The sequence below is a fragment of the Aedes aegypti genome, chromosome 1 (genome assembly GCF_002204515.2).
Source record: "Aedes aegypti strain LVP_AGWG chromosome 1, AaegL5.0 Primary Assembly, whole genome shotgun sequence".
NCBI classification, from domain to species: domain Eukaryota; kingdom Metazoa; phylum Arthropoda; class Insecta; order Diptera; family Culicidae; genus Aedes; species Aedes aegypti.
The window spans coordinates 40044405-40067174 of NC_035107.1; the positions used below are offsets into that span (position 1 = coordinate 40044405).

The 22770-nt window shown below is 39.4% G+C and overlaps 2 protein-coding genes and 1 long non-coding RNA gene across 3 annotated transcripts; 2 read left to right on the forward strand and 1 right to left on the reverse strand.

The window, feature by feature from the left end:
• Positions 1-1398: 1398 nt before the first annotated feature.
• Positions 1399-2078, forward strand: LOC110674882. Its single transcript, XR_002499263.1, has 2 exons — positions 1399-1615; positions 1675-2078. It is a non-coding gene; the product is annotated as an uncharacterized LOC110674882 (long non-coding RNA).
• A 3235-nt stretch (positions 2079-5313) lies between these two features.
• LOC5572113 (protein twisted gastrulation) lies at positions 5314-18493 on the forward strand. The gene is made up of 4 exons (XM_001660144.2): positions 5314-5491; positions 6524-6990; positions 17693-17834; positions 17893-18493. The coding sequence occupies exons 2-4, from the start codon at positions 6564-6566 to the stop codon at positions 18083-18085; spliced, it is 762 nt and encodes a 253-aa protein (XP_001660194.1). The 5' UTR covers positions 5314-5491; positions 6524-6563; the 3' UTR covers positions 18086-18493.
• Positions 18240-22193, reverse strand: LOC5564686 (transient receptor potential cation channel protein painless). Its single transcript, XM_001648989.2, has 4 exons — positions 21949-22193; positions 21819-21883; positions 21397-21675; positions 18240-21339 (listed from the first exon to the last, which is right to left on the reverse strand). Exons 1-4 carry the CDS (start codon positions 21989-21991, stop codon positions 18529-18531), a joined length of 3198 nt encoding a protein of 1065 aa, XP_001649039.2. The 5' UTR covers positions 21992-22193; the 3' UTR covers positions 18240-18528.
• Between the last annotated feature and the right edge of the window lie 577 nt (positions 22194-22770).

Genomic DNA, 22770 nt, shown 5'->3' on the forward strand with positions numbered 1-22770 from the left:
ATTTTTTTTATTGATCTAAAATCCTTAATTTTTTTCTGGAATTCTTAGTAAATCTTCTACCTTCTAGTGTGAATACGAACTTAACGAAAAAATCAACGGCGAAAGCAGAAAGTTTCTCCGGGCGTTTTTTTTTTCTCGGATTTCCTAAAGGTATCTATAAAATATACGCTGTTTTTTTGTTTCAATTTTTGCCCTATTCTTACAAGAAACATAGTAATGGGGAAAATATTGGAATGATTGGAAAACTCATAAATAAATTAGTACTAAATTTATTTGATTGAAAAGAGTTCGTGCCACAAAATGAACATATTCTACCCTTACTGGTTCATAACAATTTCCATGTTTGTGGCAGAAATTCCCTAAGAATTCTAGTTTTTTTTCAGGTGGGATGAAATTCCCAAATAATTACAGGTGTTCCAGGTAGCGGACACCCTGGAATCGTTGAATTTGTAATCTGCTCAATATCATAGGTTGTATTGTATTTTCAAAAGTTATTATAGGCATCTTACTGCAGGGTTTCATACAAATTGACCGAAGCAAAAAGAGTTGAGGGCATTCCAAAATTTGGGGCCCAGATAACCGTAAACTCACAGCTATTCGGTTAGACCAAGCTTGGGGTCATTGGTTTGAATTTCATCGGTCAAGGATCTTTTCGGTTTTGAAATTTACTCGATTTTCGAGGACATGGAGTATCATCCATTTTAAATGGTCAATCGGCAAAGTAAGCTCTCAGTTAATAGCTGTGGAGAAGCTCATAAGAACACTAAGCTGAGAAGCATACTTTGCCGCAGTTGGTATGTAACGCCATTTCTTATTGGAAGCAGATGCCAAACTCATGCCTACCTGTAGGAAGTAGCAGCTGATTTCTCTTGGATGAGCGTTCCTTTGAGCTTACGTGCTAAAGTATTGTTTTTCGTCGGTCCTGATTTGGTTTTCCGACTTAAACATCTATTAGGTGATCATCAGTTTGCTATTTCCTGCTCGACGCCGGCTGGAAGGTCCTGTTGCATTAAGAATCCTTGATGGTGTCCGCACTATGTATCGGAAATTCGTTATATAAATTCTAGCTGCGGTCGTCGTGCAATTACCAACAAACTAGATCGGCTGCTGAATGGTATCACCGAATTAATTAAACACTGCTTCACAATCTGTCTGTTCTTAGCTGTTTGCTCGATATTTGCAAAAAACTGAAGGTATTTCCAACTAAATACAACAAGCTGGATATGATTCGCGAAAGGAACACAATAATAGGTCATATGAATAAAACCGAGTACTTGCTCATGCTCAACCCGATTCGAGCAAAGTAAAATCTCTGAGCATTTACTTGAAACCGTATGAATAAAACGATACTTTGCTCAGAGTAAGTTCGAATTTCGAACTTAGCTTTTACTCTGTCAAAAAATGTTGTTTATGTTTTGGCTAGCTGATTTTTGCGAGGGAGCAAAATCCGAGTGGTGCAAAAAGTATGGCTTTTGCAGATCTTAACTGCATTTTGCCGATTGCTGGAACCTCACAACACCCGGAAAAGCCCAACCAGGAGTAATTTGAAAAACCCTGTGCTACCTGCAAGGACTAAAAACGGGCTGATAAAGTTGCAGCCGATCCGTCTACAACAGTAAGTGTTTTGCGCTTGTGTTATTTGTTCATATAATTATTTCTTTTCCTTCTAACTAGCCCATACGGTGGACAGATAGCTATGGAGCCAGCGGAATTCCTGCAAAAGTATAAACGGAAATGCAACAAACGACAACTTCGATTAGAGTCGGATTACGATAAGCAACATCACCAGAAGCAGTAACATAAGGATAAATAAATTCCTTTCAGCAGAATGGACCCACCGAATACCCAACGAGATGCCATAAGGAAAAATTGATCAAACTGGCGAAATCTATCGCGGACAATTCAGTTGCCATGAGTTGGTTCAACATGCCACGGGTAACCGGATCGGCAATCAGCTGCAACTAACGCCAGTGCGATGAGCAAACAGGTACTCAAATGAAGAGACTGTCGGTGTGTAAATACTAAGGCCATCCCTTTGCCGATGCAAACATAAATAAACTAAGCTACGAAACTAAAAATACGTTATAATTTTTCAATGATTTTCTTAGGTAATCATATCACAAATAACATTTGCGTCTAAAGATAATTCTCTAAGAATTCTTGAAGTTCTTCAAAAATATTGGCAGCTGCTAAAAATGTCACCAGACGGCATTTATTGGTTTCGACAAGAATACGCAGATTTTGCAAATAGTTTAGGAAATCTTCAGGATTCTTGAAAAATTGAAATTTGGCTTCGATTCATCTTCACCTGAAAGAATTATCTTCTAGAGCTTTTGGGAAATCTATTATTTAAGTAAGACAATTTACAGAGTTCTTAAAAAATGTATTTTTTGCATGAGGTTTAAAAATAAATTGTATGGGACGTATGGTATCTCAGATCTCTCGTAATTAATAGACGCCCCTTTCTGTAGAAATTATACGCAATTTTTCATAGTAATCTTTCTTGCAAATCTATGAGAAGTACCGTAAACGTTAATTTAGATTTTTAAGAGCTTTTTACGGATTTGTACAGTTTTGCTAAGAATATTCTAAATAAATTTTATAGATACCCAAGTAGATACCTCATAAATCTAAAAGAAAATTGGGCATTTTTGCGAGAATCCCTTGAAATTCTGTGAGATTTTTTGGAGAGACTTCATTGAAGTTTTATTGGAGGAATTGTTCACACTTAAATTATTTCACCGACCTCAGTAAAATTTTTCGCCGAGAACCCAACAGCTGAGAGCTCGGTAAATTTTAACGCCGAATATCGATACTTATTTTACCGAGATTTCGGCAATCCGAATTTTTTGCCGAGATCTCGGCGAACGTTACCGAGATTCGGTAAACGTTCACAGAGATCTCGGTAAAAGTTTTACCGAGAATCGTCAAATTATTACCGAGATATCAGCTGTTGGGTTCTCGGCGAAACCGTTTAAGTGTGTTCAGAGTATTCAGACAAAACTCAAGAGGGGCATCTGAAAAAATATTTTAGCTAATTTTAGTTAGAGGTGTTCTTAACGAGAGGAAGGCAAATTTATGGATAAATTCCTGAATGCATGTTATTAAAAGTTTCTTAATTAATTCCTCGTGGACGAACATTTTGGCAAAATTTATTTTATATACAGTATTGGACAAAACATTTACAACTTTTTCGATTTTCCATACAAAGTTGAATCTCAGTTATTTATGGACCGATTCGAATGAAATTTTCATATAACATCAGATTTAACTTGAATTTTGACATATATTTTTGAATGATTTTTACAATCACGAGTTTATAAGTAATAACGGTTTAACTAAAGTGCAATTTTCGAAGAAAAATTCAAAACTATTTATCTCAAAATCTGAAAGCCCTACACAAAAACTGTCTTCAGTAAACTTGTTCGTCTCGTTAAAATCTACAACCTTGTTGAAAATACCATGAAGCTATTTCTTCAATATTTTTAGTTAAGTCATCGTCAAAAAAATCACTTTAGTCAAACCGTTACTGCTCTTGAACTTGTGATTGGAAAAATCACTCAAAAATATATGCTAAAATTCAAGTTATGCCTGATGTTCTGCCAAAATTTCATTTAAATCGATCCATAAATAACTGAGATATAGCTTACCAAAGTTGGTCATTTTGTATGGAAAATCGAAAAAGTTGCAAATGTTTTGTCCAATACTGTAATAATTTTATCTTCTTCTTCTTCTGCTTGGCATTACGTCCTCACTGGGACAGAGCCTGCTCTTCAGCTTAGTGTTTTTATGAGCACTTCCACAGTTATTAACTGAGAGCTTTCTTTGCCAAAGTTGCCATTTTCGCATTCGTATATCGTGTGGCAGGTACGATTATACTTACTCTATGCCCAGGGAAGTCAAGGAAATTTCCATTACGAAAAGATCCTGGGCCGACCGGGAATCGAACCCAGACACCTTCAGCATGGCTTTGCTTTGTAGCCGCGGACTCTAACCACTCGGCTAAGGAAGGCCCCATATTTATTTTATATAATATTATTTAAAAAAAAATGATAATCAAGTAGCGGAATGTGTTTAAAATTGACTTATTTTGCAGGAATTAGTAAAATTGTTGTTGCGGTCAATCAATATCCGAGGAAACACATCCTTCTTTTTTCACAAATTTTCAGCTGAGCATGGTAAGTAGGTGACTCAGGATTTTCTGAGCATCTACTCAGCTTTTGCCACTTTATTCATACGGATTCGGATGTTCGAAAAGTAAATGCTCAAATGCTCAGTTTTATCATACCGACTTGAGTAAATGCTCAAGAAAATGATTTGACAGGTGGATTTGAGTAAAGTAAAAGCGTTTGCTCAGTTTATTCATACGACCTAATAACACAACAAATTGACAGCTGAGCCAACACGACGACGACGTTGCAAATGTTTCCTTCGGTTTCGTTTGAGCAAAACAAGGAGAGAAATATTTTTTTTGGCTTTTTTCACACACACGGTGACAGTTTCTTACGAGGTTTTCTGTTAGTTAGAGTACATTGTGAAATCTCTTTTATCTTGTCGCACTGTTGTCATTATGCGAAATTACCGTCCCGTTCCATTCTCAGGAACAAACTTATTTTTTTTATTGTTTTTAACATAAAATTTTGACACTATTAATCAAAACCAAGACTCAAGCCGATATATTTCATGAATGGTCCATTTAAAATAATTTGAACATTTGTGAACTGAACGCTGAATACCTTATTTTAATATAATAATTCTTAATATATCATTGGCCCTTATTTGGTACATCCACTGTAGGATTGTTTACTCTACTGAGTCACCATCTATCGGAGTTCAATGGAACGTTCAGTACTTTCCATCAGTTTCCGTTAGAGGTGAGAAAAGTCAAAAGCGCCTCTCTCGTCGAAACGTGTCAAATGCCGATGTATTTAATCCATTCTTCAGCCCATCTCTCCATCGATCGGCAGAAGTGGTCGAGGAGAGCAAATGTGTGGTCAATGAGAAATGAAGATAATGCAGAAGGCCAAAGAAGAGTGTGATCAACGCTATGAGAATGGAGGCGCCTTGTTGCCCAGCATGCCTCTCATCTTTCATCAATGGCCCGAGCGGCCCGAGTGGATGGATGAATATGGCCGAGAGGCACGTGGTGTGTGTTCGCTACGGTTCGAAAACGTCGCTTGAAGATAAAGGTAGAATTTGTGAGAATTTTCCTTACCTGGGCATTCTGCGCCAAGAGAGAGAGAGAAAGAGATTGAGAGCCAATCTGAAGAAGAATGATAGATACGAAGAGAAGATCGCGATCGAAAAGAGCCGTTTGCCGCTAGTCAAACGATCGCGAACCATCGACGAGAAAGCAACGTTGAGAAGCGCGCTCGAGTGACGATCGACCCGCGAGATCAAGTTTTGTTTTAAGTTAACCAGACACTAGGATTGTGTTGAGATTCTGCTTTGTGTTGGGAGGGCAACTTCTTTCCAGAAAGGTGCACCACAGGTGAATTTTGGATGGATCGAGTTTTGTTTTTGGGGTTGCAGTTGGCGAGATCAGTGCGTGATACAGAGTTTGTGAATTTCACGGCGGTTGAGAAGTGATCGATTAGGTGGAAATGCGATCATTTTGGGACTTCCTGTAAGCTGGACGGGAAAGGAATTTTGACTTTTCCTTTGCGTACGCGTGAGAGTACGTCTGAGTTCAGCATCGCTGGAGTGGATTGTTGGTCTGTGTTGGTGCTGGTGGCTGGATCGAGCCTACAAGTATCTACCAATACTGGCTGAGAAAGGTGACCACAACAATCAACACCAATACCAGCGTGGTGTACTAGTGATCGATAATGCGTGATCGTGATGTTTATACAAACATACCGTGGGAAAATGTGAAAGATTTGGGATCAAATTGGGGAAATATGATCATTTGAGCGACATTTATATAGAAGGTAGTTAAGAGCACATTGAAAATCGTTTGAATGATCAAAGATATTCTAAGAAAATTTCATACCTGGTCTATCGACGATCAGTTTCAAATTCGATGATCATTCGCATTCCACCGGTCTAACGACGGCACCTCCACTGTATTGGTAAACTCTTCAACACTGCGTTATTCCGCTGTGGATGAGAGACCATTCACCATATTATTAAATGCGCAAGTTGATTTGTTTACATATTAATTACTCCCGGAGAAGAGGAAACCGATCGTCAAGTAGCGTTCGAAGATCGATCCGTGTGCGATCACGCAGCGATTTGTTTACTTTTCGACGGGGTATTTTCGCTAGTCCCGAGTACCTCAAGTGATCGTGAAAGATTTTACCTCTCATGACATTCCGTAGATATCAGCGCGATCGCGCGAAACGATCACTCGTTGCGGTGTCGACCTTGCCCTATAGAGTCGTACTGTCGCTAGAAGTCAAAACACACTGATCTCGTCAGACTTGCTGGGGACGACACAAGTGGATTCATTCATAAGGCAGACACACTGCAGTCGTTAGCGAGGCGCTTATCGACTTCCGCTCATCGTTGATCTTTTCCACAGAAAGACTATACTACTGGGGATTGTCGTATTGCCGGACGTCATGCTGGAAGGAAGGAAGATTCTGGTGGTATGGCTAGGCGCGGCCGTGGGGCTGATCTGTTTGGCCCAGTTTGCCTACTCGTGCAACGAGATGGTCTGCGCCAGTATAGTGTCCAAGTGTATGCTGACGCAGAGCTGCAAGTGCGACATGAAGAACTGCTCCTGCTGTAAGGAGTGCTCCGAGTGCTTGAGCTATCTGTATACCGAGTGCTGCAGCTGTTTGGAGATGTGCCCGAAGCCGAACGAAACTACGAACGAGCTGAGCAAGCAGTCCCATGTGGAAGAGCTGGAGGGCTTCCCGAATCTGTTCAACGTGCTGACCTCGGAGGAGGATCCGGAGGAGCGCTGGAGGATCTTCACGTTTCCGATCGATCTGGACGCGGCGATGTACGGGTCGAATGCCGAGACCGGGATGAAGTACTTGATGCGTGAGTATTTGTTGGAGTCGACTGGAGTATTAACATTTTTCAAATATCTAGATAAGTTTCGTATACTCCTCTAGCATAAACTTTAAGTGAATGCGGCATTCACAAATTACGTAACGCTCTAGGGGGAGGGGGGAGTAGACCCAAGCGTTACGGCTCATACAAAAAATTGAAATTTTTCATACAAAAAGCGTTGCGGAGGGGGGGAGGGGGTCAAAAATTTCCAATTTTAGCGTTACGTAATAAATGGACGCTGCCTTAGCAGCGCTGCCGCTAGAATCTATGAGCCATTTCACGAGGCGTTTCGGAACAGCTGATCGCCGCAACGGCAGGACCTGGGATTAAATCCAGCGTGATTTTCAACAACGCCTCATCTTACCAAACGAGGACATGGAGAAAATGACAAAAATGAGATCCAAAAATGTTCGTTACTGCAACATTACACCTAGTTATTGTATCAGCTACCTCTTTGTTACCCATATTGCACAAAAAAAAGCACTTTTGTGATCAGAAATATTTTAATAATTATTCTCCATTTAAGTTTTCGCCTGGATGAAAAGCTACGCTAGAAATGCGCACAGTCATCAACCATCATCATCGCGAAAACTGACGACGATGATTGAAAAATCCCAGGTCTCCTGTCATTTGACCAGGCTTCGTAAAATGGCTTATTGAAGGCTGTGAAATTGAACTGCTGACAACACAAGCACAGACAAACAGACATCACACTCTCACCGTTGTCCATCGACCACCTTTTTGACGGTCGATTCAAATATATTGTAGGTGATCAATCCACCACCGGCAGCGCTAGCATCGTTTTTGTTCGTGTTTGACGTTTAAACACTACCGCCATCTGTTGGTCCACCGGCCAAATACACCATTTTTTAGCATTGGGCGTACATGCTCTCTCGACTATGATTTTGATCGCTATTTGTTCTAAGTGTTACGTGTGTTTGTCTGAGACACAAGCGACTTGTTTCTAAGCAGCGTGTTGTGTTAATCATTGGTGTGGTGAATATAAACATCTAGATATTTTTATTCACCACTGTCATTATCATTGGAACTTTACGATAACAGCGCCCTCAATGTAGTAGGCATGGATTTTTATCATGATTCTAAGTAGGCCATGCTAGGATGCAAACGAAGATAAATGCCATTCCAATGCTAGCAGTCAGCTGCTTCCAGTTATCTATATTCAAGTTATAACAATGCACTATGGTCCAGGAATCAGTTTTACGCGGAAAGATGCATTTTGAGCTTTAGAATGAAACATTAGACAAAAACGGTCTTCTACAAAGTTGTTTGTATTAGTAAGGTCCTTTGTTTGGTGTTATTTAAAATTAGGGTGGACCACATCTTCATAGAAATTGTGTAACTAACTTTCTTATTTGTAGAAATTATACTATACATGCTTCAGCAAAGTTGTAGACCATTCAATTTCAAGCAACTTTGCCAAAAAAAGTTTTTTCATATCTCTTAAATTGACCGATTTAGAGCTATTTTACTACGGTGACATAGGGTGGTCCGAACAAAATTGGTTTTCTGGCTCTAGAGTTTTCAATTTAAATTTCTCATCAAAGTAGTCTATGAAACACTTTTAGAGCTTTGAAAAATGCGTAGTTTGGTGAGTGAAGAAACTCGCTATCTCTTTCCGTTTGGGAGTTATTATTGTTTTTCTCTCAAAAACATGCCTACTTCGATTGTGAATATTTCTGATTGGGGCAAACATAAAAAATATCTTTTGACGGCATTCAAAAGACAAAATAAAATTGTAAATTATACCAAAAAATTACAGATGTGTTATTTTTGTAACTCTAATAAAACACCTTGAAAATCAAATATTTTTTATCATAAAAACTTTAATAACTTTTGAACTAAAATAGATATCAGCAATATTTTTGCATGAAAATTTGCGTTTTGTTAAGTTCTAAAAGTCGTTCATAGATGACTTTGACGAGAAACTAATATTAAAAACACTAAAATTGAAAAACTGATTTTTGTTGGACCACCTCTTGATGATTAGGAAAAAATGCTCTAGATTGGTCAAATTTTGAGCTACACTAAAACTTTTTTTGGCAAAGTTGGTCAAAATTCCAAGTTCTACCGCTTTGCCTAAGAGTATATACCAGTATTTTTGCAAATAAAAAAGTTGATTATATGATTTGTGTGAAATTGTGGACCACCCTAGTTTTGAATGACTCAGTATGAAAGCCTAAATTTTTATAAACAATTTTGTAGAAGATCATTTTTGTCTAAAATTTTATTTTCATGCTCAAAATGCAAAATAATAAAGAAATACATACTATGAAAATCTTCAAAATAGTTTTAAAGCCCTATCTTTCTTATTTCAGATTTCTCGTCAAAGCGGTCTATGAACGACTTTTAGAACTTAACAAAACGCAAATTTTCATGCTAAAAGATTGATGATATCTTTTTTAGTTCAAATGTTATTAAAGTTTTTCTGCTTAAAATCATTTGTTTTTAAGGGCATTTTATTAGAGTTACAAAAATAACACATTTGTAATTTTTTGATATAATTTACAATTTTATTTTGTCTTTTGAATGCCGTCAAAAGATATTTTTTATGTTTGCCCCAATCAAAAATATTCACAATCAAAATAGGCATGTTTTTGAGAGAAAAACAATAATAACTCCCATACGGAAAGAGATAACGAGTTTCTTCACTCACCAAACAACGCATTTTTCCAAGCTCTAAAAGTGTTTCATAGACTACTTTGATGAGAAATTTGAATTGAAAACTCTAGAGCCAGAAAACCAATTTTGTTCGGACCACCCTATGTCACCGTAGGAAAATAGCTCTAAATCGGTCAATTTAAGAGATATAAAAAAACTTTTTTTGGCAAAGTTGCTTAAAATTGAATGGTCTACAACTTTGTTGAAGCATGTATAGTATAATTTCTACAAATAAGAAAGTTAGTTACACAATTTCTATGAAAATGTGGTCCACCCTAATTTTCAATAACACCAAACAAAGGACTTTACTAATACAAACAACTTTGTAGAAGATCGTTTTTGTCTAATGTTTCATTTTAAAGCTCAAAATTCATCTTTCCGCGTAAAACTGATTCCTGGACCACTGTGCAATGGTAACGAAGATAGAACTGGACTCAAAGATAAGATCAATGCTAATTATCGCATATTAAAAGTATTTTCTGAACCAAGTTCGACTCTGCTTCGCAAAGCTGGAAGAGTGGAAAGCGTAATCAGTGTAAAAAAGGTTTGGAACTATTGAGGAAGAACTGATTTCATATGGAAGAACGCAGCTCTAAATGAATGTCTCAAAATAGAGGAAAAAATCTTTCTGGCCATTTAGAGAGTAGGAGATCGTAGATTCAAGGCCGTTTTACTGGTCCAATGTTGGATAAATAAAGCGGAGGGAACTAAATTTCCAGTGTGCTATACGAATCGCTTTCACATAATGCTGTTATGAAACCAAGCCTGAACAGGCATTGCAGAATTCGTTCTCAATATGGCTCTGAAATTCTGTCCCACATGCAAAATGGTCAATTGACATTGGAAGCTCTCAGTAAAAACCTGTGTAAGTACTCATGAGAACACAGTTGAGAATTAGGCTTTATCCCAGTTGGGACGTAACGCCAAAGAGAATACCAGATCTCTCAAACAAATTGAAAATTCCTTACCGGAATCTCAAAATTCTTTTCGAAATATCAAATTTTTTAGGGAAATCTCAAAGTACCTACCTTTTGAAATATCAAAGCTGACGTCGTTTTCCCATAATATATACTCAAATTTTAATTATTCCATTCATTTCAACAATCTCCAAGCATGAGCAGCAACCTCTGAAGCTAACTACCAGTAGCTTTGTAGTAAATGCTACCTTTATTCATAGCATCATATGTTCGAAAGGTGTAGAAAGAGCAATGACACAAACATGTTTCACTCGTGTTCCACATATAGCGTTTACTACCGATAATGTAGTAAAATGAACTTTACTACATTTTATTCATACCGCCCAATGAGTAATGAGTAATGAGTAGACAGTTTCACAAAAATCAAAATTTCTGGGATTCAACCAGTCACCCCCAAGTCCTAGTTGTAATACTAAAACAAACTACCAGACAAATTTTCATCCAATTTGGAGAAGATTTGGAGGTGCCTTAAGTCAAATTTTTGTTTTTTGGCTATTTTTTACATTCAAAAAATTCTAACAAGAATTTGGAAAAATGAAAATCAGAATGAACACCAGTAGCTTTGCTTTTTCAATGATGGATGATGATTGGAGAAAACATCTAGCAAATGTCATCAACGCAGTTGTGTTTCAAACAACATTCGCATTTGATGTCAAGCAATTACATATGTGATATAGCCCCGAGGTCAAGCTTCTCGACTACTGATCTTGAGGATCAGGGTTTGATTACGGAAGTTCATTTAGAGTTTTTTTTCCAATGGACCAAATGACTTGAGGCCAACAAATTTCATCACGATTCATTGTTGAAAAGTGTATATTGTGGCTGAGTCTTAATCCACAGACAAACAGACGTCACACTCTCATCATTCTCCATCGACCACCTTTTTAACGGTCGATTCAAAAATATGTTAGGTGGCCAATCCGCCCCCCGCAGCGCTTGCTTCGTTTTTGTTCGTGTTTGACGTTTACACACTACCGCCATCTGTTGGCCCGTCGGCCAAACACGCTGATTTTAGCATTGGGCGTACATGTCCTCGTGACTATGATTTTGATCGAGATTTGTTCTAAGTGTTACGTCTGTTTGTCTGTGCTTAATCAATAGAATTCACAAAAATCTCTCACTCCTAAGTAAATGAAGAGAAATGCTCAAGTAGTGATTTGCGCCTTTAGTCCTTTTTCTATGCTGCATATAATAAACATTGGTTTCACTCGAAAAAAAGAATCAAACTCTGATCCTCAAGATCGGTAGTCGAGAAGCTTGACTTCGGGGCTATATCACATATGTAATTGCTTGGCATCAAATGAGAATGTTGTTTGAAACACGACTGCGTTGATGACATTTGCTAATTGGGTCCTAAAATTTTAAATGAAATCTTATTTTTATTCAATAACATGAAAGAGCATCTCACTGCAACTACTTTAGCAATTTTTCCCGCTCAAATAACGGCTATATCATGTTTAAACTTTAATTTAAAAATTGGGCCCATAAATGAACCTTGACACTTAAGATCATGTTTGACGTTCGCTTAGTCGACAAAAACACCACAGGGGTTTTAGTTTTAACACTGGGGTTGTTCCTATCTGACATTTCGGAAGGGACACGGAAAACAAAATGCACCCAAAATTTGAGTTTAAGCCAAGAGGTGTGACAAAATCTAAAAACAATGTTTTTTAGACTCAAACCAACTGAAAACATTAGAAAATTGAGTAAACATATGTTATTGGCCTAAACTTAAGCATTTGGCACTAAAATTGGGACAGGGCTTTAGGACCCTATTCGCTCCCAAGACGACAATTCGTCCGGTGGGGTGTGCTGCTGTCGTCATGATGATGGTTGACGAGAGCAATGTCAAACTCATTCATGGTTTCAAAACATTCGGAACAAAATATTTATTTTCACCGCTTACTTCTCTTATATATGAAATTGAATGAGATCCAATGGTAGAGAATTCATTTATCTACCCAATGGTATTTTAGGGGCAGCGGAGAATGTCCCGAAGCGTGTTTTATTCAAGCGCAAAAATCGCTCAGGCGAAACTTCCAGTGAAACTAACCTCACATATCCTGGTTTTCCAACCTCAAACTAGTGCTCCTACCAGCCGGATCTCAATTTTTATGAAAGTAGTGCAATAATACAAAAAAACAAACGTATGCAGAACATAGAGAATGGATATTCCTACCTTTTCCGCCTAACTGTTTCACTGTGAACCGTCTTATATCAGGAAAATAAAACATTTTCCCCCACAGCGGCATGTGATGGATGCGTGAAAAATCAAATCTCTCATCATCTGACTAGTTGCGCTACCAAAGTATAGATGGCTAACAGTATGTTGCGTTTTGCGATTGGAAGCGTATAGAAATATCAGTAGTAGAACGCTAATAGGCAAATATTTTCAAAGCTAAACGATCACTCCGACATCTGGTGGCTAGTAGGAGAACCGGCAAAAAAGGGATTGGGTTGAGAACTTACCGTGTGCAGCATAGGAAGGACCACACAATTTACACTTTTTCTCGGAATAGTTATTTTGTAGACGATCAGAGATCATTGAGAAACAGAATAAACTTTTTTTCCTTTGATAATGTACAGATCCGGTCAGTGTTCATGTACGATTAGTGGGATAAAATTGGAAAAAAGGTGTTTGGCAACATAGGTTATAAACTTCCGGATTCTTTGTTAGTGGTTAAATTTGTTGTGAAATCACACGCATGGCAAGAATAATGGTACAAAATGAGTATGCCAATGGAAAATAGTTCAATAATCGATTGATTATGAACTAATTTTTGGGTTGAAGAATTGAATTTTGGACGTAAACAAACATTTTCAGTGACATTTCACTCGTTCTTCCCCAGCGACCTCTATGACGGTGGCGCATTATATTTGCCTATTGCGCTGTTGTCACAAAACTGATTTTAATTATTATTACCTTAAATTATGGTTTTTCATTGTTTGTTCAATGCCTTGTCGTTGTTTATGTTTTTATAATTAATTTGACACTTTGATGCCCGGTACTCAGGCTGTCAGTTCGTGGCAAACTAGATGTTGGTAACACGAACAGCAGCGACATTAGCATTCTTAGGTTAATGCTTCTACTCATTTGCTAGATGTTTTCTTCAATCATCATCCATCATTGAAAAAGCAAAGCTACTATGTTCAATTTTTAAACATGTCAGCAATGGACCGATGCACGAGTTCACTATCTGACGTTTGAGCGGTGCCGTGTTATTTACGTGACCATGACAACAAGTGAATTCGGCACCGCTCAAACGTCAAATTCGTGAACTCGTGCACAGGTCCATAGGCAAATATAATGCGCCACCGTCATAGAGATCGCTGGGGAAGAACAAGTGAAATGTCACTGAAAATGTTTGTTTACGTCCAAAATTCAATTCTTTAACCAAAAAATTAGTTCATAATCAATCGATTATTGAACTATTTTCCATTGGCATACTCATTTTGTACCATTATTCTTGCCATACGTGTAACTTCACAACAAATTTAACCACCAACAAAGAATCCGGAAGTTTATAACCTATGTTGCCAAACACCAATTTTCCAATTTTATCCCACTAATCGTACATGAGCACTGACCGGATCTGTACATTTTCAAAGGAAAAAAAGTTTATTCTGTTTCTCAATGATCTCTGATCGTCTACAAAATAACTATTCCGAGAAAAAGTGTAAATTGTGTGATCCTTCCTATGCTGCACACGGTAAGTTCTCAACCCAATCTCTTTTTTGCCGGTTCTCCTACTAGCCACCAGATGTAGGAGTGATCGTTTAGCTTTGAAAATATTTGCTTATTGCGCCATTTGGCAGCAGCTCTAAATGCAGGGGAATGAGGAATGTCGTATTTCCGACAATTTTTTACAATTAATCTGTAATTCGGAGACAAAAATGATGTACTACAATAATGTTCAGAAATGACAAAGGAATGATACTACGATTGAACTTTTATGATAAGGCATGAGGTTAAGAATCTCGTAGAACAAAACTGTAGAGAAATGTATGTTTTACAGGTACTTTAATGAACAGAAATCAATTTTTTGAGGTCAAAACCATCTATTATCGGCATACAGTGTTCTCAAAAGTTGTAAAGTACTAATAATACGTTCAACCAAGGTAGGGTCGATGTACCAATAGCCGCATAGCTAAGAACAAAAAATCGAAGAAAATCGAAAAATAACGCTAGCGTCTTTATTTTTACATCATCTGAAAGCTTTTTATCTTGGCTTTGTAGGAAAAATATGAAAACTACTAAAACTCAAATGTTTGTATTTATTATCGCGTGTGCCACTATAGGAATACATGTGCCTATAGTAGCACTATTTCTAATTCCTGTTCCTATTGTAGCACTAGCATCACGGCGTTGGCAAAATACTTATCAAAATCGTATTTTTACAAAACTTTCATATTTTTCCTACACAGTGTGGATCAAAAGCTTTCGTTTGATGTAAAAAAGTTCTTATTTCATCAATTATTTTGTATAATAAAAATAGTTTCTCTCAGTAGTGCTACTATAGGAACAATAGGTTAACTATAGGCGCAAGGGAGCTCAAATTTTAAGCAAAACTAATTATTTCGATCATTTTTTGAAAAAAATCAAGCTGTGTATAAATGGTACTTAGATTATTAGCTCCTGACCTTCATGTCAAAAAATATTTTGAAAAGATTTATAGCAAAACGGCCGTAAAAAGCCACTAGTGCGACTATAGGGGACTGTCCACTAAGGGAACACCGACCCTATTTATTTTGATTTTCATTTTTTCAAATTCTCGGTAGAATTTTTTGAATGTAAAAAATAGCCAAAAAACACAATTTCGACTTGAGGCACCTCCTAATCTTCTCCAAATTGGATGAAAATTTGTCTGGTAGTTTGTTTTAGTATTGCAACTAGGACTTGGGGGTGACTGGTTGAATCCCAGAAAATTTTATTTTTGTGAAACTGTCTAGTAATGAGTAATGAGAAATGAGATTGAAGAATAAGATTGAGTAATGAAATTGAGTATTGAGATTGAGCCAAACGATTGAACAAAAGATTGTGAGTATGACTAAATAAACATTTAAAATATGGTATGGGATTTAGATTGAGATTGAGATTGAGTTTGATATTGAGATTGTGATTGATATCAAGATTAGAATTGAGATTTAGAGTGAGATTCAGATTTGTATTCATATTTAAATTCAGATTCCGAAAGAGATTGAGATTCAGATTCTGATTCAAACTCATATTCAGATTGAGATTGAGATTGAGATGGAGATTGAGAGTGAGACATGAGAGTGAAAATGAGTATAAGATTGAGGCTGAGATCAGTGTTGACCAGACTCATTTCCCCGAAATTCGAATTGTGAAGCCATGAACTGTTATAACTGTGCGTTGTATTCCTGAGATGGAGGGGGAGGTGGTTGGGCTTGAGTGTTGCACATGGGATCCGACAGTTTCGATCTCGGTGGGCCGCAATTCAAGTTTCGGTGAAATGATTCGCACTCACTCACTCACTCATTTCATTTCACTGAAACTTGAATTGTGGCTCTCTGGGATCAAAATTGATCGATTTTGTGTGCAGTACTCAAGCTTAACCATCTGCTTTTCTATCTTAGGAGGATAGATTTTGTCTGTGGACAGATCATGGTTGTAGTAGTTCGTGGCTTCGTAGTTCGGAAAATGTTATTTTCGGGGAAATGAGTCTGAACAACACTGGCTGAGATTGAGATTGAGATTGAAATTGCAACTTAAATTGAGATTGATATTGTGTATTTCTTTCACCACTGGACTGCGAAGTGCGGCCTCATAAGTGCGAAAGTGTGAATAAAAGTGCGGGATTGCATCGAATCACGTTGGTGTCTTCAGAGAACTTATTCTCTGATTTACAAAGAATAAGTCCCCCGAAGACACCTACACGATGACATTGAGATAAATATTTAAAATGAAATTGAGATTGACATTGCGATTAAAACTGAGCCTGTGCATTGGATTTAGATTGAGATTGAGATTGAGATTAAGATTAAGCACAGACAAACAGACGTAACACTGAGAACAAATCCCGATCAAAATCATAGTCACGATGACATGTACGCCCAATGCTAAAATCGGTGTATTTGGCCGATGGACCAACAGATGGCGGTAGTGTGTAAACGTCAAACGCGAACAAAAACGATGCGAGCGCTGCGGGTGGTGGATTGGCCACCTACCATATATTTGAATCGGCCGTTAAAAAGGTGGTCGATGGACATCGGTGAGAGTGTGACGTGTGGATTAAGCACAGACAAACATCCAATCCAATCCAACAAATCCAATCCAAATCCAATCCAAATCCAATCCAAATCCAATCCAAATCCAATCCAAATCCAATCCAAATCCAATCCAAATCCAATCCAAATCCAATCCAAATCCAATCCAAATCCAATCCAAATCCAATCCAAATCCAATCCAAATCCAATCCAAATCCAATCCAAATCCAATCCAAATCCAATCCAAATCCAATCCAAATCCAATCCAAATCCAATCCAAATCCAATCCAAATCCAATCCAAATCCAATCCAAATCCAATCCAAATCCAATCCAAATCCAATCCAAATCCAATCCAAATCCAATCCAAATCCAAATCCAATCCAAATCCAATCCAAATCCAATCCAAATCCAATCCAAATCCAATCCAAATCCAATCCAATCCAAATCCAATCCAAATCCAATCCAAATCCAATCCAAATACAATCCAAATCCAATCCAAATCCAATCCAAATCCAATCCAAATCCAATCCAAATCCAATCCAAATCCAATCCAAATCCAATCCAATCCAAATCCAATCCAATCCAAAAATACAAATCCAAATCAAATAGAAATGGTATAACACTACATTTATTTTTACTTGCTCTACTTCTTAAAGCTCAAATGCGTATAACGCTTTACGGAGCCGATATTCAGATAATTTTTTATTACTCACATCTCGTCGAAATCTAACCAGACCCCTTCACAACTTCAATTTACAGTTGGAGAGCAACTTAATTTTCACATTTTCCTTGTTTTCAACCGCAGATTCTAGCGACAACGACCTGAAGCCGCGTCTGGACACTCCGTCCAAAATGACAGTCAACTGCACCGTTGCCTACATGGCCCAATGCATGTCCTGGAACAAGTGCAAGGAGAGCTGCATCACCATGGGAGCTACCAGCTATCGGTAAGACTGTATTTGAATCTCTCCCTTTCGTATCGCTAATCTCAACACTCTACCGTAGATGGTTCCACGACGGTTGTTGCGAGTGTGTTGGACAAACCTGCATCAACTACGGTATCAACGATTCCCGCTGTCGGGAGTGTCCGGAGAATAAGGACCTGGACCTGGACGACATACCCAACGAGGACGAGCTGGACTATGGAGATGGAGTTGGTCCGCTGGACAACGGAGGCGTCGAATCGACCAATATCTGAACGGAGGCGTGGTGGGCGTTGGTGGTGTTTGTAACGGCAGCGATGGCAGCGACGGTACCTGTTGGAATCTAGGAGGAGTCTACAGGAGGGGACAAGAATAGCAGCGATGGAGCGTCAGGTGTAATGTGCCTTATTAGAAGCGGTGGTTCGTGTATTTGGGGGGAAAACGAACGAAACGCTTAGAATTTTAGTGAAACTCTGTGTATTAGACGGAAAACGAAGTATTTGATGGATGTACTTGAAGAATGAAGAAGCGTATTTCAGAGAAAGGACTGTGTACTTCGTTCTACATATTTAAATTAACCGCAAGGGGAGTCAGCTTTGTGACGGTGAAATGAAGTATTGCAACTAATACTTAAGTATTTTTATTTTTGTAAAATAAATCTATACTCGTATATTGGTTTTAAATTTGTAAAATATTTCAATCACTTTAATGGTAATATCTAAGACTTGGGCTTCTTTTTGCCTTTCTTGAACTTTCCTACGGCTTTTGCGACTTTGATTACTGTTGTAAACTTATCACCAGGTTCGTCAATTTCTCGCACCATTTTGGCTTTGTTCCCGGAAATTTTCCTCTTCGTGGGTTGCTTTTGCTGAAGCGCCCTCATCAGAAGTCGATTCATCTTAGTGATCTCGGCCTTCATTTCTTCCAGCTTGTCTTCGGTATCCGTGAAACTGCTCATTGATGCCATAGAAGTCATCTCCGCTCGTCTGCTGTCCATAATCTCCCGGAGCATAATACTCGCATCGGCAATTTGCAACGCCTCGTCCATGATATGTTCGTCCAGCGTACAAAACAATGGAAACTTGAGAAATTTCAAATTCACAAAGAGTCCTTCCGATCCTCGAACGAGCCATCCGCCGGGCATGTTCGGAACCACGCGCCATTCACCTTTCGGAAGCTTCTGGCCTCGTTGATTCTCCGCTTGCGGATTAATGTGCTGCACCAGAATCTTGCGGAGTTCCTTCGGTTTGACTACGATGATGTACGAATGGTTCTCGAAGAACGAACTCGGGAACATCCGACGGATGAACTCGATCGGCATCTCCCGAAGACCGCGTTCATATCGTTCCAAGATTAGGACCTTCTTTCGCAAACTGATCAGCTCGGATTCCTCTTTGATGGCGGTGATGTCGCTGACAGCAAGACCGTTGATCAAGTTCAGGATGACGATCGGAGCGAAGAAGATGAATAGGACGAAGAGAATGATCTTGCCACCGGAGAAGTCAACTCCAGCGGCCTCGTATTCACCGGTGGTCATGACCAGGGTTTTGAGCGCAGCGTCCGTGAAACTACTGAAGGTGTTGAACGGAATCTCATCTTCTGTGGAGTTGTGCGGTACTGTGCGATCGTTGTACGACAGGAAGAAGCTGAAGGTGAACGCTCCTAGTAGCGGGATGAAAAGCAGGAAGCTCTTCATGAAATTCGCCGAAACGGTTTTAAACATGTACATGTACGTAGAAAGAGTATTGAAGGGCAGTGACCCGATCAGTACGGTGAGCTGAAGAGCAAATGCTATGACAATAAGCGAAGATAGTATGGATCGACAACCGTTCAGCAAGACGATGATCATTGAAATTATTGTCCCAATGTCCAAGTAATTCTCGAACGAAGAAAAGTACGACAGCCGAAGAAACAAAATTTGAACCATTTCTCTCCCTATCATATAAATAGCACCGATCCAGGTGATCACGTTCAGAGCGATCGAGTATTGATTGTCACCGTTGCAAGTGTCGAGCGAATGTAGGCCAAAGCAAACGACTGTTGCAAGGGTGCAGATCAGATTGAGGTAGATCCACTTGGTCAGCCGTAGCCATTTGACCAGGATGAAGGTATAGATGACCGGATGAAGCAGTAGACGTTTGAGTTCTTTGGATTTGGCGATGATCTTCACGGGATCCATTTCGGTGACGTAGGTCTGTTGGGGTTGTTGATGGGAAACATTCGACGAAGAAGCCTTTTCAACGATTCGCCAAAGATTCATCTCACTACGATCTTTGGGAGAGGTCTTTTTTGTCGGACGTTTCTTGAAAATAAACGGATCAAATCCATTCAGGTTCAGTCGGATTTCGTTTCGATCGAAGTAAGATCGTCGAACATCGATTGCAACGCACTGATCAAAATACATCTTCCAGAATTCGAAGCGGGCAAAGTCCAGTGGGGTCTGATTGTCTTTGTTGCGAACACCCAGGAAGGCATATTTCTGCTGCAAAAGGTCCAAAGCAATGTCGGTGAAACCGAATTTCAGCGACGTGTGCAAAGCAGTGTTGCCATTGTTGTCCGTCCGCGTGAGATGGATTTTTTGATCCTTGGCCAAAAATTCCGCACACTGTAGAACTTTTGCTCTTTCCTCCTCGCGCCTCCACAGCTCTTGTGCCCGGTTCAGCGTGAATACCAGAATAGGGTCGTCATTCACCAGGATTCGATCAGTAATGTGTCCCAGAAGGAGCGTCAGCGTCGATACGTTCCCGCGTTCACAAGCTTTCTTAAGCAGTCCTTTCAGTTCCACTCGGTATACCAACTCGGATCCCTTGGCATCGTGTTCCGGATCTGGTTCGCAAACACGCAGGACTTTTTTCTTAGAGGTTATCGGCTTCACAGTTTTGAAGATAAGCTGACCGGCATGTTCGATGATCGTTTTAACCGATCGCTCCATATCTAGTTCGACTGCAATGTGCAGCAGCAGTCGTATCACCTCTCTCACGTTCCATTCGTCGACCTTGAACTGCAGAAACTTTCGTTCGAATCGTTGTTCCTCCTTGAAGCGCAGAAGAATTTCCAACAGTTCAACAGTCACCTTGATTTGAACCCATTCTTGGTAGAATCCCAAACATAGTTGTTTATTAGCACCGCCTCTTTTCCCGATAGCTATAGCACCGTTGAACCGTTTGACGCACTCCTTTAGGAACGTCTTATTTTCGTTGGACGAGTTTTTCATCAGCAGTTCGAAGGGTAGCTTAAGCCGATCGCTGCATACATTGAAGTCCGCACCGTGGTCGAGCAGCAGCAGAATGCAGTGTCGGATATCTTCCACCTTGATTGGACTCTTGGTCAGCTGTAAGGTGCGTTTCTTGAACTTTGGACTGTTCAGCACGGCGTCGTATTGCTCACACAGAAGAAATAGTGGCGTTTTGCTTTGTTTGTTGCGAATGTTGATCTCAATGGATGGCTGGGACAGGAGCCATGTCAAGAAGTCGACGTTCAGCGATTCGACGGCATAGTGGAGAGGTGCATTCAGCTCCGGAGCGATTCTCTACAGAAGAAAGAGGATGTGAGTAATTGAGTGAGTGGAACTAGCTATCGAATGTACCTCGTTGAAAGCGGCGAAGCGAATGATGAAGGGTTGTAGATACGGTTGGTAAAGAATGTTGGAGACGAGCATCTTTCCTAAAGTTGGTTGAATTTTGGAGTTGAACAAGAATGTCTTAGGCTCCGGAATTGTTGTCTGCACGTCCCAGTCCTTCATTTCTTCGATCAGATTATGTAGCGTATCCCACCTGCAGTCTTCCAGCAGTGCGTGCATCTTGGGCAAACCATCTTCGATTTCCGGCTCGTCAATGATGGCCAGCAACTCATTGTTGATGGCTGTCTGTAATGACCCACGTAATTATTTAATCCCATTCTCAGATAACGATCATGTGTTGATAACGCTGCACTATTCGCCGACTGTGTCAACAGTGTTATCATCCCTTTTCAGTTTCATCGCATTTAATGCTCGATAAGGCAAGTTACCTGTAGCTCTTTTCGTTGGATACGCTTCGTCTGCCGGGTATGTTCTAGCACCAGAAATGTTGTATCTATAGGGAAACAAAGCATATATTTAGTAAACACTTCTCACTCAGTGACTCATAAAATCTCTCACCAGGCACATTATCTCCAGTCCGTGGTGGTCGCTCCTGGGCCATTCTGTCTTCCAAATTGACAATCGGTATTCAATTGGTAATTTCACTTGACTTTCATTACTCCAAATTGATTGAACGACTACGTTTGACAGAACCGGTTCCTTATTTGCAGTGGTCAGAGAGATACGGATAGCACACTAGAGTCTTGAAACACCCTGACCATACTACCAGCTAATGACGACTGAGACTCTCCTCAGAACAATGGAGTGCCTTCGACAACGCATGGCCCTTAAGCGTGCTTCTCACTGTTGCAAAGCCGGAGCATGGCTGAGAGGACGAGAGTATTCTGGAGAAGTTTTAAGTCAGAGAATTGGCTCTCTTTCTTAGAAAGGCAAAACGAATCAACGAATCAACGGCTTAGCCGGTTCAGGCGCTATGTAATAGATTAGTGCAATAATTGCTCTAATAGGCCTAGGGGAACTATCTGCCCAGTATAGTAACAATTTATAGAGCTTGTACAATTTTCGGCAGTTCTGTTTTCTTCCTTATAAGGTGTTTAGTAGTTTTTCAGAAAAATTGATCATAATACAATTTTGTTGAGATATGATCAAGGGGGTGGCATGAGCCAATATTTACCAACCCAACATCAATTCAACATGGCGTCCAGTGTTCTTGTTTTGATTATTTGGGGAGGGACAAAACATCTGTTTTTATGGGTAGGAGACATCAATGCTACCACGCTGATGCGTAAAACATTAAACAAAATGATGAACTAATGAAGAGCGTCATCAAATACGACGATTCAATGCGATTTGTTTAATTGCCAGAATCTAGCACAAGCA